The sequence below is a fragment of the Tiliqua scincoides genome, chromosome 4 (genome assembly GCF_035046505.1).
Source record: "Tiliqua scincoides isolate rTilSci1 chromosome 4, rTilSci1.hap2, whole genome shotgun sequence".
Classification (NCBI taxonomy): Eukaryota; Metazoa; Chordata; class Lepidosauria; order Squamata; family Scincidae; genus Tiliqua; species Tiliqua scincoides.
Window position 1 is genome coordinate 6,151,329 of NC_089824.1, and position 17,710 is coordinate 6,169,038.

Below are 17,710 nucleotides of genomic sequence, written 5' to 3' on the forward strand. Positions count from 1 at the left end.
AGAAACCTTTAGAAACCTTTACAAGAAAGCTCAGACATGGGAAGGGGGGTCTTGAGAATGGAAGATGGTCAGAGCAATCACAAGAGTGCAAGACACCTTGTTCCTCTTACACATGGGCCCTGGTCTGAATGTGAGCTTCTGCGTGCATTCAACACTCTGCCAAAAGGTATTCAGTTTCAAGTTATTTCCAGCTTGGGGGCCTCCACAGATGCATGTGGCAGTTATACCAGCATAGCAGAGTTGTGGATACTACTTTGATATTAAACACCCACTGGCTCTAGCAAGAGCATTTAAGTAACAATCCAGCTCACCTTCATTCTTCAACTTGTCAAAATAGGACAGTTTCGAAGCAGCATAAATTATTTTGGAAGACTGCAATGCACCCACAACTGCATCCATCAGAAGAACATTGGTCAGTGCCTGCTGAATATACTGAGGATCCTGGGGGAAGGAAAAAAACAGGTGCATGCCATTACTTGAACTTGCAAGAACCTTCTGCTCAGTGCAAGGCCTTCCTTGTATATTTTGCAACAATATGCTCACAAAGCAGTCAACTATCAATTTGTAACACTAAATTCCTCTCATTCCAAACACGTTTTATTATTTTTTTATTAGCAGCAGTAGTAAAATTAACAAAGTGGTGAAAATACACCGTATATTTTTAACCACTAAGTCATATTTTTACTGCCAACACAAAATGCCAAACCTTGTGATCATCTGCCATTTTCTTCCCAGCCCACATCTCTTTCACCATCAAGTGCCAAAGATCACATTCCGATTTAAGATTGGCTTCAAACACTTCCTTTTTGGACATGGCTTTAATTTTTAGAGTGGGAATTCGAAGAAGGAGAAAGGCAACTGTAGTACGCTTCACATCCTGAAGACAAAGAAACCAAAACACAGAGGAACAAGGATTTGAACTGAGGTTAGAACTGGTATGCAGTTTTGCTCCCCTCCCCCCTTTCCATTTCATATTTTCTGTTCCTCAGTTGTAAGCTCTTTGCTGAGGCTTCTTTTCCTCTACGGAGGGGTGTGTGAAATGCACAGCTTTTTTTATGCATCTTGTGAATCGTTCTAAAATGTCTATTTTCATTTCAGAGGTTTAAAAGGCAGATTTCTAGTCTTAGGTTTGTACACACTAGTCTAGACATTATCTTAAAAATATTCATTTGTAAAGCTTACAACATCAATGTGTTAGCCCAAAACCATAACCATGTAAGAAACATCTTTAGAACCAGGCAGTTCAGCTTTCGATTCTGGGTCACACTCACCTCTATATCCCTGAAAGTGGCAATCTCTTCATAGCCAGGTCGACCTCCTTCAAGCAAGAGGAACAAGCGCTTCTGGGTCATTGCTATTTTTCCAACTCCTTTGCTAGTTTTAACTGAGCTTGATAACTTGTAGACACATTCATTTTTGTCTAGATGTTCTACTACTGCGGGTGGCAGGTTTACATCTTGAGCTTCAGCTTCCGTTTCCTTCCAGTAGTTGTAAAAATCTTTAAATGTTTCTGGGTCTATTTGTTTCTGATGTCCTTAAATTAAGGAAGCATATTTCTGGTTAACATTTTTACACATCCTGTAGCTAGATGGCACAGAAGGGTATATGGAACTGCCAAGTACAAGTCTAACAAGCATTTTGAGAGAGGCGTTTTGGCTGTCCAAATCAAAGTTTGAGAAGCTGGATGCCCACAGATGCCTGGCATTATTACACCCGTGTTAGGGCAAAAATATACCTGATGGGGCATTCCCCTCATTCAAAAAATAAAGGAGGGCCTAAATTTTTTTTATATCAGGCAGTGTGCAAATGAGGTAAATTGCACCCTTATCTTTTCATCCCTGTGATCCAAACATCAGAAATTATCCAGGATGGGGAAAAGATCCTGAGACGACTGTGGGTGGAAAGATTAAGTGAGAAGAGGATTTAGCTCCCCCAATACACTTCTTTTGGTGTAAAACTTTTCTCTTGTGCTCACCTACTGTTAGTGCATCAAACAGGCGGTGTATAGTGTCAATATCTTTGACCATTCCAGATTCCTGAATTCGCTTCACAAAGTCATCCAGCTGCATGTGAGTTTTTGGCAACTGAAAGTTTTTCACATGGTCATCCACTTTGGTTGTTTCCCGTTGCTTATCCATCACTAGACTGATCAGCCTCTTCAGTTCCGGCTTCTGATCCGCTTGGGAACGGTCAGCAGGAGGAAGAGCTTCCACAATTTTTCTCACAAGGTCCGTGGGAAATATTCTAATGTCTGTCTTATACAGATTTTGGAAGTCCAAAAGTGCATTCAGAAGTTTTCCTTGCATCAAACCAATAAGTCCCCGAAGGTAGAAATACCTTGCCAGAAGGGCAGAGTTATCGGGAGACACAATGTTTATAGCTCTGCTGAGATGGTTGATAAAATCAACATAGTAAGAGTGAACACACTGAGCCATCAGAGGGAAGTGGATTTCTGGGATCTTGAAAGTGCTCACTGATTTAGAAACTGATCTTGTAGCTGAAAAAGGACAAAGCCAAAAGGACTAGTTAGATACAGCTTCAAAGACTGCCATGCAATGTATCATACTGTCCCCTTAACGTTCTCAAGATGCACCCTTAGTGAGGGCTGCTTAAGGTCCCCAAGTTTTCCTTAGGCAACAAGGTGAGTAGTTGGCAACCTTCAGTCTCGAAAGACTATGGTATCGCGCTCTGAACTACTATGGTGAGTAGTAGAACCAACTAAATAGGGGCTTTACAGTAGGATAAGCTATGGTCTAAATGCCCTTTCCTAATGGAAATTCCCAAAATTGAGATGTAGCATATGCCAAAAAAGAAAAGCCATGAATCCAATTTTCTTAGAAATTGTGTGAATGGAAGGCATACTCTAGAACAGGGGTGTCCAAAGCTTTTGGCAGGAGGGCCACATCATCTCTCTGACACTGTGTTGGGGACCAGGGAAAAAATAATTTACATTTAAAATTTGAATAAATTTACATAAATGAATATATTAAAGATGAACTGATATGAGTGAATAAAGGTCTTGCAATAGCTCAAGGCCTATAAAAGGCCTTGCACAAAGCAAGGCTGGCCTGTCCTTTGCTACTGCATCATAGATGTGAAACAGCAAGCAGTCGAGGAAGCCCTCATCCCACAGCTTACTCAAGAGGTCAAACAGTCACCCTCACACTGAGAACAGTTGCATCGGGCCAGTGTGGGCTCCAACAAATCTCTGGAGGGCCAGAGGCTCATTGGAGACTGGGGGCTCCCTGAGGGCCACACACTGAGAGGCCTTGAGGGCCACAAGTGGCTCCAGTGCCGGGGTTTGGGCACCCCTGCTCTAGAATGAGAGCACATATTGGGGGAAAGCATTATAGACAAAACACTAAATTACTCAAAATTGTTTGTATCCCAAGAACCATGAATAGCAGGAAGCTCATGGAAGCAAGTATTTCCATTGCCTACTCAGCGTAGCAGACAACTGCACCCTGCGACAATCCACTCTGAGAGGTCAAGAGACCCTCTATGGCAGGCTTGCATGGGGCACAGAGGGATGCAAGTTTAAGTAGAGATCTGCAGAAATCATCCCCTCCCTTGTACAAACAGACAAGAGGCCATGGTGAAGCACTAAATATGTGTGGCAGTTCAGAGATAGGGTGGACAGATGTCAGAATGTACCTCACATTCAGAGCGAGGATACAAGAACAGTTCCCAGGCTGCTTCGATGTAAGGTGGAAAACATACACCGGTCTCAAGCCTATCTCATGTCATGTCACTATGCCCATGTCTTGCACCACCTTTGGTCTGAACTACACCTTTGCTTAGGACCCGGTCATCAGCACACAAAGCTGAGTGCACGTTGCTTCTGAACTGATATATTGCAAGTTCTTATGAAGACTCTGTGCCTCCCTTATGTTGACAGACTGACAATATTGAAGGTCAGAAGAGCGAAGATCCATCCCCATTTCTAAGACTTTTCCCTCTGTGATTTCCCTCTGGGACTGCTATTGTGGCTCTGGGACCACATTTACTGGGCTGCCACCACCCCTCCCCTCCAAACCCTAGAGCAGGGGTCTCCAAACTTTTTGGCCAGAGGGCCGCATCAAATATCTGGCATGGTGTGGAGGGCCAGCAAAAAAATTTAAATATAAAATTTAAATAAAGCAAAATAAAGCAAAAAAATTTAAATATAAAATTTAAATAAATAAATTAGAGATGGCACTTAGATGACTGAATAAATGAGGGCTCATTCATTCAACCTCTCTGGCCCTCAGAACACCCTCCAGACACAATCAGAGGACAGTTCTGGTCATGTTCAGTTCAGTGGACCAGAGGCTTTCAGGGGACAAGAGGTTGGCTGTGGGCCTGGAAGAGGCTTGTTGCGGGCCACATCTGGCCCCTGGGCCAGGGTTTGGAGACCCCTGCCCTAGAGGAACACCTCAGTTGGAGTCATTTTATTTTCCCTCTGTTATCACAGAGGTGGTTTTGCCCCTTCATTCACTAAGGCTTCAGAGTGAAAACTGGAGGGCCATTGCCCTAAAGGCAGTTAAGCAACAAGCATGGTGCCCAACTGTTTCTTCCCCTTACCATGGCTAGCCTCTGGACGACGAAGAGAGGAATTCCTCCTGGCTGGGCTATCTATTGGCTTGATATCTTGCAGATTAGGCATACTCATTCCCATTCGCTTGCTAATCATGTACTGAGGATTGAATCTTTTGGATATCATTTTCTCCATTGTCAGTCTCCTTGGGCTATTGAACAGTGAACCTGATCTAAGAGAAAACAGCATTTTCATTTTTTGCACAGATTTTTTTTAAACATAGATTACATTTTTACAGAGATTATCTGATCAAAGCCTTTCCTGGCTATGCCCACAAATGGCAAAATCCACATCCTAAGTGAAGGAACCCTCTATCCACGTGGAACTCTACCGAGACATACTGCAACATCTCTTCTCTTTAGATTCTTCCCTACGCGTTTCTGAAGTAGTTCACAGCAAACGTAAGGACTAAAAACTTAATAGTTGTTATATGGTCAGTACTTTATTTCTGTTTATTTTCTTCTGATTAAAGGCACGCAGGGAGACACACATGTACATGATGCTTGGTGCCTGCTTGGAGAACAAAGCACCAGATCAGTAATGTGATATACAGAACTGATGGCAAGAGGTCACAGGTCCACAGGCCAGGAAGACCACACTTTCCATTGAACCATGCAATCAACCCCCTCCTTAATTGATCCATGGAGTTCAACATTCCAAATTTGAATGGAGACTTGCTTACTTGTTAAAAGTGAAACTTTCAGACCTCCAAAATTCAGATGAAGTGAAGTTTAGTCACTTGTCAAAAAAACTGATGTGCCTTGATAATTTTAGCACCTTGTTAGTGTGCCGTGAGATGAAAAAGGTTAAAAAATTGCTGGTTTTAGAATGTGAGTGAGCCATTTCACAGCAGAGCTCAGTTTGAACAACGCTTTGTGGTTTTTGAGCACTACCATAAGTTCTTTTGCCCCCTCACTCTCACCTTTGTTTTCCTTTCCCACTGAATTACACAGTTGTGCCATTGGCCACTACATAGGACCCCTGCACACAATTGCTTTTCCCCCCATGTGCACTTCATATGCATCTTAAACAGCACTGCCAGTAATAAACTGCAATTCTAAACATGTTTTCTCAGAAGTAAGTCCCACTAAGTTCAACAAGGCTTACTCTCTCATAAGTGTGCTTAGGATTGCAATCTTAGTGTGGGGTGTGATGTTTTAAAGTATGAAAACACTCACCGAACGCTAAATTCTGCATCAGGTATAAAATTCTGCTTGTGCAGAGAGCCTGTTTTAGTGCCCCAAATGCACACAACTCCGGCTGTTGCATAAAGCTTTGAATTTTGTTTCACAAGGTCAGTTACCAAACTGTTAATTACAGAGCTGTTTAATTATATGGCAAGTTGATTGGATAGACTATTTTAAATTCTGCTTCTTTAGTAGAACATCAATGCAAGATGCTCTGCCGAGTGCAGAAACATAATTTGCTATGTGCCTCCATGCTGGCACAAGTATATAAATATATAATTTAAATGTTATACCTCTCTTCCTCACTCTGAGTGCTCAACTCAAGGCGGGCAAAAGCATCCATTCTTCTGTTAAGGCGAGCTTTAAGGAAAGAATGAAACATATAGGTCTCCAATACCTGCACAAATACAAGAGGAAGGCATCATTAACTGCCAGGCATAGTGAACGCCGAGTGTTCATTTTAAGGTGTTTAATTCACCTTAAAACTGTACGAATGCAGCACTACCCAAACTTATTTGGCCTGTAATGCCCTGCTCCTGCTGACACTGGTCATGGAACCCAGAAATGTTGATGACGTACAACACTATAGCATCATCGGCACTTCTGGGTTGCACCTGGAAAAAAAATCACCTAACAATTGATGTAAAACCACTCAGGGAAGGTGGGTGGACCCAAACCACATCATGTGCGGCCCTTACTGAGCAGACCATGATCTCTTGCGCTCACCCTGCCTAGAGACTTGGACAGTGATTACAGTTTTAAATTAGATATGTTATAGCTCAAGATGCCCTCACTTGCATCTGGCATTCTGACATAGCCCATTTCTAAAATCAGGAGGTTGCACATGCACATCATGGCTTGTAACCCATAATGGATTTTTCCTCCGGAAATTTGTCCAATCCCCTTTTAAAGGCAACGAGGCCAGATGCCATCACCACATCCTGCGGCAAGGAGTTCCACAGACTGACCACACGCTGAGTAAAGAAATATTTTGTCTGTCTGCCCCCCCCCGAGCCTCTGTATGCCCTTACTTTGTTTTTATTTATTATTTTATTGTTATTTATATTGTGGGTTTTTCTTTTTTCATTTTAAAAAGTTTGAAACTGGAAACTACCCTGGGCATTTGCTCGGTCAGAGATAAGGCAACGTATAAACTTTTTAAATAAATAATACTGTCAAATCTCAATTGTCTAAATTTTTCTTTAATGTTCTAGTTATAATGTTAACTACATCAAGTAATTAAAATAAATTCTGAATAATACCTTTCTGTAAAATGGCTGATCACCTGGTGCCCTTGTTTTCATAAATTCATCACTGTTAAATACTCGGTGCTCATAATTCAAGTGATCTTTCACCTCCCTATTGATAAAACAAGGTAATATCAAACCAGACAGTTCGTAAGTGTACTTTTGAATTGAGCTTGTAGGCAGAAACAATCTGGACAGAATTACTAAATCCACATTCTTCTTAATGCAAGTGAAACCTTTTTTTGGAGGATTTTAATACCAGATTTTAACAGGTAACAGGTAACAGGTAACAGGTAACAGGTAACAGGTAACAGGTAACAGGTAACAGGTAACAGGTAACAGGTAACAGGTAACAGGTAACAGGTTTTAATACCTCAGTTGCCATAATGAAGCTGTTACGTGAAAATCCCCTTTTCCCTTCCAAGTTGTGATTTTTATATCTGGTTATGTTATTTTGGATCATACAGACCAAGCAAGCAGGCCACTCCTCCCCCAGCACACGTTTCTAAGGGCCATGGCCAAGCTACAAGCACATGAATTACACAACCCCCACTTCCTTGCAGGTCAATGTATAACCTAATCACTGTGTCTCCTGATTATGCAAAACAAGCATAATCCAGAGGATGAAGTCTATTGTTCTTTTGTTGTAGCTTTAACACTCTTAAGCACCTTATGCAAATTGCCTCCCTCCCCCAGAAGGTCAGCATGGCTGGCAAGCTGACTTCCTTCCGGTTCATCACATACTCCACGTGTACCATTGTGTGTACTGAGCATGCGCACAGCTCTGGGATCCGGTCATTCTAGATCAGCTTCCAAGTCAAACACAACCCTTTTAAGAGAGAACTCAGAGCACACCTCTCTCTCTCTCTGACTGCCCTCCTGTGGGAGTGGTCCTACACGGGACTCTTCCCCCAACTGCCCCCCCCGGACAGGTAAATATATCTTGCGTCTAAACCCTCTCCCTTCTTCCCTATCTATTCCTCCCTTCTTCCCCATCTTTAGTTAGCAAACTGGGTTTAGCAGATTAAGGAACCCCTAAAATACTTCCCTACAACCTATCCATTTCTGATTCCTTTTCGGATGCATCCAAATACATAGCACATGCAGCCACCACAAGCTAGGTTCACTAGACACAAGTACTAGAAATCTATACTTATCAATTCTCCATGTGTATTATGTTTATCTTTGTGTGTTTTTGCAATAAAATATAATCCTTTGAAAGTTACCTTTCTCCCAGTCTCCTCTTTAAGCTAAACAAGGGATCGCTTTGCTTTACGCTGTCTTGTTATCCAGCCTGCGATCCTAAGAGTTTCCAAAAGGCTAATATACTAATTCCCCGAAATAAAACAGCCTTTTTGGTAACAAAGCAGAAAGCATCTATCACGCATAAAAAATAACAAACAAGTACCAAAGCGGATGTCAGAAGTATATGAACCAAGCAATTTCATTTTGATAACAGTTTTGTCTGAATAAGTAATAGTTGTGCAAAAAATATCAACAAATTATTCAGAAGATCTTATTCGATCTGGGAAAGCTTTTAATGTATGTATTTAAAATGTTTCACAAGCAGAAAGACACTCATGGGAAGTAAGCCTCAAACTGAGGCACATGAATGCTAGGAGCCAATACCCTTAAGCTAGCAGTTCTGCACCTTGTCACTTAAGCCAAAACAGTGACCACTGTTAAAGAAAATGGCAGCTAAGTGGCTTTCTATAGTCTTCAGAAAACATTGGAAGACATGCTTAAGCCCATCAAATTTTTTATTTTCTCCCCATGTATTTGGTATTTTGAAACTTCTAAACATAGAGGATCTTTGCTTACTAGACAAAGAGGTACCTTGCAAAGTGAGGGTTCCTATACAGGGTAGGTGGAGAGAACAGGCAGTCTTTCCCACCAGCTTTTTGCTGGTGTCTCCCTTAAGACTTTGAGCCCCTTTGGCACAGGAACCACCTTCTTATTTTTTACTAAATAAATTGCTGTGAGAATGTGTTTCTTGAAACACTGCATACAAATATTCTTAACAATAATACATTCTCCACTGTAATGGTTAGTAACCATCGACAGATGTCCCAGGAATTCACAAAACCTTTCTTAAAGCTATCGGTACAAGTGGCCATCATAACAAGATGGTTTAAATACCTTTATTGTCAATTACTGTAAACAGATATCCCGATTTGCAAGCAAAATATGCATCACACTTTTACCTTCCTTTGTTCCTGGATTCTGGCACACAAAGCAGCAGAAGGAAAGAAAAACACTACTGGAAAGAAAAACAAAGGATAGAGGAAAAGCTGGAAAAGAGAAGAAAAGAATCTCAAGCCCAGTGACAGAATGCTCATTTGATTAGCTTTATATCATCATGAGTATCTATATACCCATTTAGATAAACCAATGGTCAAATATTTATCACAGATAGCAGAATAGTCCCTCCACCTTACTGCAACTAAGTCTAAGTAGATGTACATGAAATAACTGCATATTCTTCACCGTCTTCCCTGGCATGACTCTCTCCTTCTCTTCTTTCATTTTAGACTGCGAACCTGTCAGGGCTCAGAGTCTTCTCTTTTAAGATACCACAAACATAATGGCACTTTATACACAAAAACAAAACCTGAAACATACACTAGTCAGAGCCAAAACTTTAGCTAGAAAAAGAAATTTTTGTATGGGATCCCCATAAGGGAGAGGGGATTTGAATGAGGAAGAAGTATGCAACTCCATGGGGCAGCCTCCATTCTCTTAACAATAGTTAAAATAGATCAGGATCTATTAACAGCTGCACTAGTGGAAAAAGTGCTAAACATTAGTTACCACATGAAGATGGCCAGCTTCCAAGCAAAATGCTGCACTGATAGCCCTTAGTTATAAACATACAATCCCTTTCACTGAACAATTATCCTTCCCTTTAAGCCCTGATCCTGCCAGCCCTAGAGCTCAAGAAACTAAATCATTTTATTGTTCACAATAAGATCCCTCCAAACCTGAATAGTCTGTGATATACCTCTCATGAGAACCCCAAAAGTAGGTACCTTTAATGAGAATCGGGATAACTATCATTTACTATCATTGATCTTACATCAGAGTCAAATCCTTATTTAACTCCTCTAAGGACTGATAATTTAGCACATAAGATAGCAACAGAATTCTCAAAGATACAGAGCAAGCACTAATGCTACAGAATTTCAGGACAGTGGGTCATGCAAGAAATACCTTACCACTTACCTAAAGATATTGACAATTAACTGCAGGTTAATCTGTTGAATTTCAGAATTCAGCTTCTGTTGCCAATTTCTCTTGCGCAACTGTGCATCACCGAGGTCTGTACAGGAACCTAGGTGGCACAGTTCTAGATCATAGTATAGCTGAACACTTTCAACTCTGCAAGAAGAAAAAGTGATCTACACATTATTTAACATTACTGCATTCAAAGACAGTATTCCCTTAGAGGTCTTCTCAAACACTATCATTTAACCTCTCCCTTTTGGTGACCTGACCACACAAGGTTTGTTCAAACAGCAGGTTGGAGAAGGCAAGAGTGGGTCCATCCAGGTAGGAGACGGCATGGCATGCAGGAAAACCCTGAATTTGGGGGTAAACCCCCTGCATAACCACTTAAAACCACCCAACCTCAAAACCAGCTCTGGCAAGGGATAGCACACACAAACTTGATTGTGAACACTCAGAGACGGTATGCAGAAATGGTGAGGAGTAAAAGTTTATGAAAAGAGAAATTCAAGATACTTTATTTTTTACCTTGTTAAAAATATTTCTGCTGCTTGCAACGGGATATCTGGAATTTCAGTCTCATCCTCAGATGAGCGTGATTGTGCGATGTCTCCAGTATCAATGTTAATCAGGATCAAGTCATCAGCCTCCTGTTTTTTTTTAGAAACACAACAACAACAGAGTTATCTTTATAAACCTCAGTCCACTTTGGTTTAACTATATGAAAAACTATGAAGTATCAGTCCATTCATTTAATACATATTTGCACCCCACTCTTCTTTGGCAGCACTTTTATTTATTTAGTCATTCTCAAAAGTCAATGCCCTATAAAGCCCAAATTTTCATACTGATTACAGAATGAGCACTGGATCTCACTACATGTAATTGCCTTTGATACTTGAAGACAGTGTCTTATTTGTCTCTAGACTTTCAGTTAGAGAATATTAAAATCGGGATAAATTTTCTCACATTCACATAACTGAAATGTACAACACCTAATTTTGGTTGGATTGAATTTGCAGTGTTAGTACATACACAAACATCCCTTTGAACATCAAAAGGAGAAATAGATTCCATTCAGTTTTGGGGTTCATTTATGAAGAAACTTGCACAACATTCAGGAAACAAACATTTCATTTACAAGTCCTCACAAACAACAACTGGAAATGATCCATGACACACCTTGTTAACTTCTTCAAAGTAATCAATGTGGCATCCCATGAGAAAAGATGTAGGAGCCATTACAAAATCCAGCATTTGACGAGATAGGATGGGTACAAATGTGTGCTGCCACTGAATAGGATGAAGGTACAGCATGAAGCATTCAGATACAAGTGTAAGCAGTGCCCAATTAGATGAGAAAAACACAATCTTCCGTTCAGTTAAAATGCAAGTTATAATCTAGGGAAAAGAAAAAATCAAAACAGCACAGCTGTCATATATGGATGCATATTAACACAACAGCAAACTTTGCATTGCAAAACTGGAACTGGGTTGCAATCACCTTTCCGAGGTGTGGGGAGCCCTACAGAGGGGGCTGCACACTCCTTGCACCCTCAGGACAGCCAGCACTGTTCCCAGTGAATTCAATAATAGCACTCTTCCCTGGCAACAACACAATCCCAGAAGCACCGTTACTCCACCCCTTAAATGGCCAGTGACAGGGCTTTCCTGGCAAATGCCCCAGTTTGAGAACCTCTGCTTTAACAGTAATGGCATGAGGATAACCTCATATTATGGAACTTCCACAAACAGAACTTGGAGCAAACTTCCACCTGCTCAAAGCAAGAACAATCATACTATACCTGTAACACCTGCTCTGGTTTGAAGCACAAGAAGGGAAGATGAAGATCCAAATCAATAATTGGGCTGTCAGGGTCCTCCTGAGACGGAAATATTACTTGAAGAGGCTTCATATTAAAAACCTAAACAAAAGAGGGGATCCAGCTAATATTTCACCAAGTACATTTTCTCCACAAACTCCTGTTGCAACCCAATATTTTGATATTTAAAAACAAACAGGAAGGAACAGGCTGAACTGCTAAGAAAAAAACATTTTTATATGCAAAACAGAACTTCAGACTTGTTTTGAAGCAAACACAATACTGTTCAATCAGTCAGGCAAAAGCGGAAACGAATTGTTGAATTATTGAGAGAGTGAACTAGGAAGACAAATACCAATGTTGCTAAATTGATGGATCACTCCTGGAGAGCTCCCCCACCCCCACCCTACCACTGAGCTGTTGCTATCCAAGGCTCATAGTACAATGCAGACAGAAAATTTCAATTAATTGACATCACGTTCTCACTCAGACTTTAGGCCCAAGGGGAGACTATAAAACCACCCCGTATTTTAAAGATTGCCAAATATTGGAATGTATTGCGATCAGACAACAGATGACATAGGTTCAACCAAACCCTAGAGACAGATTGCTGACAAAGAGGGAGAGAGAGAGAGCGAGCACACACAAGGACTGTGTGTATTCCCCAACACACACATTGAAAACAAGATCTTTTGCCACATTCTCCTACAGATTAGGCCACATGCTACAATGGAGACCGACCACCTCCATTATTTATTTTTCCCCATAGTTAATACAACGTCCTAATTAAAAGGTGTATTTCCCTTAAGAAATAATCTGTATTGTAAGAGAGATACTGACAGGTCAGTAAAGCCACTAACACTGATTAGCTGAACTACCAGGACGACATCAAATGCAGTAATTCCTATTGCTGAGAACATTAAGTCATGCACAAGAGAAGAGAGGCCAGCTGTTGTAAAAGAAATACAAATCAACTTGAATAAAGGAAGGGAAAGGTGTAGGAGACCAGGGTCTGGCTAGAGGAAGAGAAATAAATCCAAGGAGATAAGAACTCAGGGGGAGCTACACATAACAGCAACAGGCCTGTGTGTTCCAGCACAGACTACTACTCAACAGTATGAAAACGCCATGGGGATAGTGGCAGGAGAAGGCACTGAATTCTTCTTCCTTCTACCTTCCCTCCTAACAGACCTTTTTTCCTGCTGTTCAATGCACTTTGGTGAAAACAGCAAGGAAGATTTGCATGGGGAAGGGAAGTGGCCAAAAAAAAATGTTCAGCACCAGGTCCTGCCCACTATTGCAGCTACTGGAAATTTCACCCCCCACATTGTTGTGGGCAAGGGGGACCCACACTGGTGTGAAGGAACCCCACAGGCAGGATGACTGAAGGAGAGTTCCAAGCAGACTGCAGACTAAGGAGCCTGAGAGAAAAGCAGGTGGAAGAGACAAAAGCCTGCAGGAAAAGAAAAAAGGAACGTCAACTGTTTTAAGCACCAGGTAAAGAAGCAGCTCTCCAGGATTCACAATCCCAAAAGCAAACATTTGCAAAGCTCCTTCATTTACAGCAAAACATTCAGGAAAACAGTATATAACAGCATCAAACACAGCAGCTTGAGTAGTTACCAAGTGGAGCGGTCCTGGAGGAGGACTAGGTATTAAGGAGAGTTTTGCTGCAAATTCTTTTATGCAGTCATCCACATCTAAATCCTTGTAAGGTTTCAGCTGCACTAATAAGCTGAAATTTCAAAAAGATAGCAAATAGTGAGACAGATTCCAGAAAAAGGCAAAACTCCATCCTAATTTCTTCTAAACATTTCTTTCTTTTGCATCATAAGAACAAAAGAACAGCTCCGCTGGATCAGGCCACAGCCCATCTAGTCCAGCTTCCTGTATCTCACAGTGGCCCACCAAATGCCTCAGGGACAAGACATGACCTGCATCCTGCCCTCCCTTGCATCTGGCATTCTGGCGTAGCCCATTTCTAAAATCAGGAGGTTGCACATACACATCATGGCTTGTAAACCGTAATGGATTTTTCCTCCAAAAACTTGTCCAATCCCCTTTTAAAGGCACCCAGGCCAGATGCCATCGCCACAAGCTGTGGCAAGGTGTTCCACAGACCAACTACACGCTGAGTAAATAAATATTTTCTTTTGTCTGTTCTAACTCTCCCAACACTCAATTTCAGAGGATGTCCCCTGGTTCAGGTGTTGTGTGAGAGGGTAAAGAGCATCTCCCTATCCACTCTGTCCGTCCCCTGCATGATTTTGTATGTCTCAATCATGTCCCCCCTCAGGCGCCTCTTTTCTAGGCTGAACAAGCCCAAACGCTGTAGCCTTTCCTCCTAGGGAAGGTGCCCCAGCCCAGTAAACATTTTGGTTGCTCTCTTTTGCACCTTTTCCATTTCCACTATGTCCTTTTAGAGATGTGGCTATCAGAACTGGACGCAATACTCCAGGTGTGGCCTTACCATCACCTGGAGTATTGTGTCCAGGCTGGTCAATCAAGTTATCAGCTTCTATATACATTTCTATGTAGCTCTGCAAATGCAGCCATTCTGGTGCATTACACACACAAAATAAATTGACACTCAAAAATTCCCGTTTCATAAGTTTACAAATTGCAGCATCCAAGTATAATCTAGTTTAACCCTCTTCTTAAATAAGGAAACGCCATGCAGTTTATAGGGATTTCTCCTTCTTCACAAACTCTTGAGGGTGTTCCTCCCCCTGGGAGCAGGTTCTCAAGGGACTAGGAGAACTGCCCTGGGAGGAGAATGGGACAAAATACTTGAATAAGCACTAATGCAGAAGTGCTTCTTAGGGTACAGCACAGTTGGAGATAGATTAAAACAAGAGTCACTCCAGGAGTCCCAGGTATTAAAGCATTCTAAAGAGCATAGCATTCAATTAAATATAGGCTTCCAAACTGCATTCCACCACAACATTAATGGAGAGCTTCAGGCTTCATGTGGATGTTTACAAAATAGACAAGCGACTTATCAAAAATCTCACTCAACATATGCCACATGGCCCACCATGATGCCCCACATCCTGGCTGGGACCATGCTGGCCATCTCTGCCTCTGACGTCACCACTGAGAACTGAAATTCCATGAGTCACAGCAAGCATTTCAAACAGGTACCTCTTGGGGTACCTGTTTGAGGCCGGCCAGAGCAGAAACCCTTCAAAAGGGCTGAAGACAGGCACAATGAGGTGGGTGGAGCGGAGAGAGATGGAAAGAGTGAGAATAAGTGACCAAAGGGGAAAAGTGAGAGTGACAGAAATTGAGACTGCTGAGAAGAGCAAAGACTGGAGGAGACACAAGGAGATGCAGGCAACAGACACAGGTCAGAGTGAAGGCAGGGAAAAGGGGAGAAAGGGAGAGGGTGGGGAAGACCTCCCAGAGGGCGTTGCCAGGAGAAGAAAGGGAAGCCTCAATGAGAGCAGGGACATGCAGCACAGACAGGCAGAAGAGGGCAGCAACTATACCTCATTAAGTACCAGATCAAGGTTGTCTGTTGGTCATGGGTTCTGCACATGCTGAAGTACCTGGCCCTGGGAGAGTGCTCCCTGGGCAATTCTAAGCACTGTCGCAAGCTAAGAGAAAGAAACCCCTTCTTGGGTTTATCACTATCCTGATCCAACTCTCAGAACTAGAACCACCTAGACTAACCACCTGTAGACCCAGGTGGTTAGGACCGCCACTAACCTGACCAGCCAGGACCAGGGTTAATGCGAAGAGCACCTCCCCTCTTTGCATTATATGGACCAATCAACCAAGGCTGCACGGAATTCCTGGCTCTGCTTGATCCTTCTCACCCTCTTGGGCACTTCCATTCACAGCAGTGAGAAAAATGTCAACCACCATACCCCATGATGTAGAATTGCCCACTTCGGAGAAGACAGAATGCCCAGAGGGCTTCACATGCACTGACTTTTTTTTTGCTGCACCCTTCAGGACCTAACAGCTTGATTCCCACAGTCTCTAGAGGCCAAATTCATTCCAGGCACAAAACAGTTCCTGGAAGAAAACACCATCCTATTTCTACACACAAGCAATAGACCACTCCCCAATACTTGGATCTATATGACAGCCTTATATCCTGGTTCAGCACTTGGAAGGACTGCTGTAAAATGCTACATGGCTGCAAACCCCAAGTTGAAATATTCAGAAAAAGGTCAACTACAGAAGGAAGTCCTACTTGGAAAAGAAATACTTTTCTGTTCTCAACAGGTAGAAGACCAGAAACATTTTGTCACACAGCAACATTATACATGTATCAGCTTGTTTGCTACATTTCCCTTAAGCTTAATTCTGTTTCCTCTGCCTACAAGCAGAAGTGGTGACTTAATTCTCCTACAGAGAGATACAGAATATTCTGGCACTTCCTATAGTTCCAGGGAAAAAAAATCACAGGTACAGGCACACAGTCGCATGGGTAGCATAAATAATAATCCTTACCAAGACAGACAGTCTTTCAGAGCATTAAAGTATGGATATCTGGATATGACACAAATGGCAAACGGTACAAAGTATGCAGCCGTTTTAGAGCTCTGCCGAGTTTCCCAGTGAACATGCCCGTTCAAGATGCGTCCATCCTACAATAAAATTACATGTTAATTCTTGACTGAGACATGGCGTAAGAAGTGAAATGTTCAGTTTTGGAAAACCCACAAGTTGAGTTTTTATAGAATACAGAGAATGAAGGTTCATCTGGAAAAAACTGAAAGTCAGTTTCAGACTAGTTACAGCACACATTAGATAACAAATAACCACTTAATTTTTAAAATGTTTGACAATCCCTATATATGGTTACATTTGCATATTAACAAGAAGTTGCCCAAACGGACACGATCATGTAATAGCTCTTCAGAGAGGTAAAGTCTAAACTAGAACATGACAGTATCAACAGACACAAACACTTGATGAGCTATTTTAAAAATTAGACATCACTGCCAAATAAACAAGTTATAGCATAATCCTATGCAGATCTACCAGAAGACCCACCAAGTTCAACGAGACTTATAGCCCAATTGTACCTAAATTTCTAAGCAACAATGAAACAGTGCTGGTACGGCTTCTGCTGCGTCTCACCCCCCTCCTGTGTCTGATGCACCCTCCTCTCTGCCCTGCCCATACACTTTCTGCACTACCTCTACAGGTTTACCTGCTCCAGTGTGTGTCCATGGCCAAAAGAGGCCATTATGGCCTCCCTGCCAGCAGACCTGCAGCATGCGATGCTGGAGACTGCTTTGTAACAGCCATAAAGCAGCTTCTGTAGGTGCAACACTAGTTACGCCAGCAGGTGGGGGTTAAATTTAGGCTATCAGGCTAGAATCCTGTACACAAATTACTGGAAGTATGACCCACTGACACAATGAGACTTATTTCTGAGTGAACATGCATCGGATTACACTGTTCATCCCAGGTAAGTCTGTAGAGGACAGACTTGCAGTCTTAGAGAGGACAACGACAACAGATTTGATAACATACCTGCATAGGCTGGTAATACTGTGCAACGACACCATATGTTCTGGTACCATAGACATCCGTGAACACAAGAAAATGAATATTGTCCTCCCTCGATTCAAATGATACATAAAATCCTTCTGCAAAAACATTGTATTTCAGAAGTCAGCAAAATAATAA

General features: G+C 41.9%; 1 protein-coding gene across 1 annotated transcript in view; it reads right to left on the reverse strand.

Annotated features, from left to right (window-relative positions):
• Window positions 1-17,710, reverse strand: part of DENND3 (DENN domain containing 3) — a 35,173-nt gene that overhangs the window by 7,878 nt on the left and 9,585 nt on the right. Inside the window, exons 4-17 of the mRNA XM_066625802.1 lie at window positions 17,555-17,670; window positions 16,523-16,659; window positions 13,682-13,793; window positions 12,041-12,160; window positions 11,418-11,636; window positions 10,764-10,885; window positions 10,233-10,388; window positions 7,026-7,122; window positions 6,057-6,160; window positions 4,564-4,748; window positions 1,976-2,497; window positions 1,272-1,534; window positions 707-877; window positions 312-441 (exon numbers count right to left, since the gene is read on the reverse strand). Coding sequence (XP_066481899.1) covers window positions 312-441; window positions 707-877; window positions 1,272-1,534; window positions 1,976-2,497; window positions 4,564-4,748; window positions 6,057-6,160; window positions 7,026-7,122; window positions 10,233-10,388; window positions 10,764-10,885; window positions 11,418-11,636; window positions 12,041-12,160; window positions 13,682-13,793; window positions 16,523-16,659; window positions 17,555-17,670 — 2,454 coding nt within the window. The remainder of the gene's footprint in view (window positions 1-311; window positions 442-706; window positions 878-1,271; window positions 1,535-1,975; window positions 2,498-4,563; window positions 4,749-6,056; window positions 6,161-7,025; window positions 7,123-10,232; window positions 10,389-10,763; window positions 10,886-11,417; window positions 11,637-12,040; window positions 12,161-13,681; window positions 13,794-16,522; window positions 16,660-17,554; window positions 17,671-17,710) is intronic.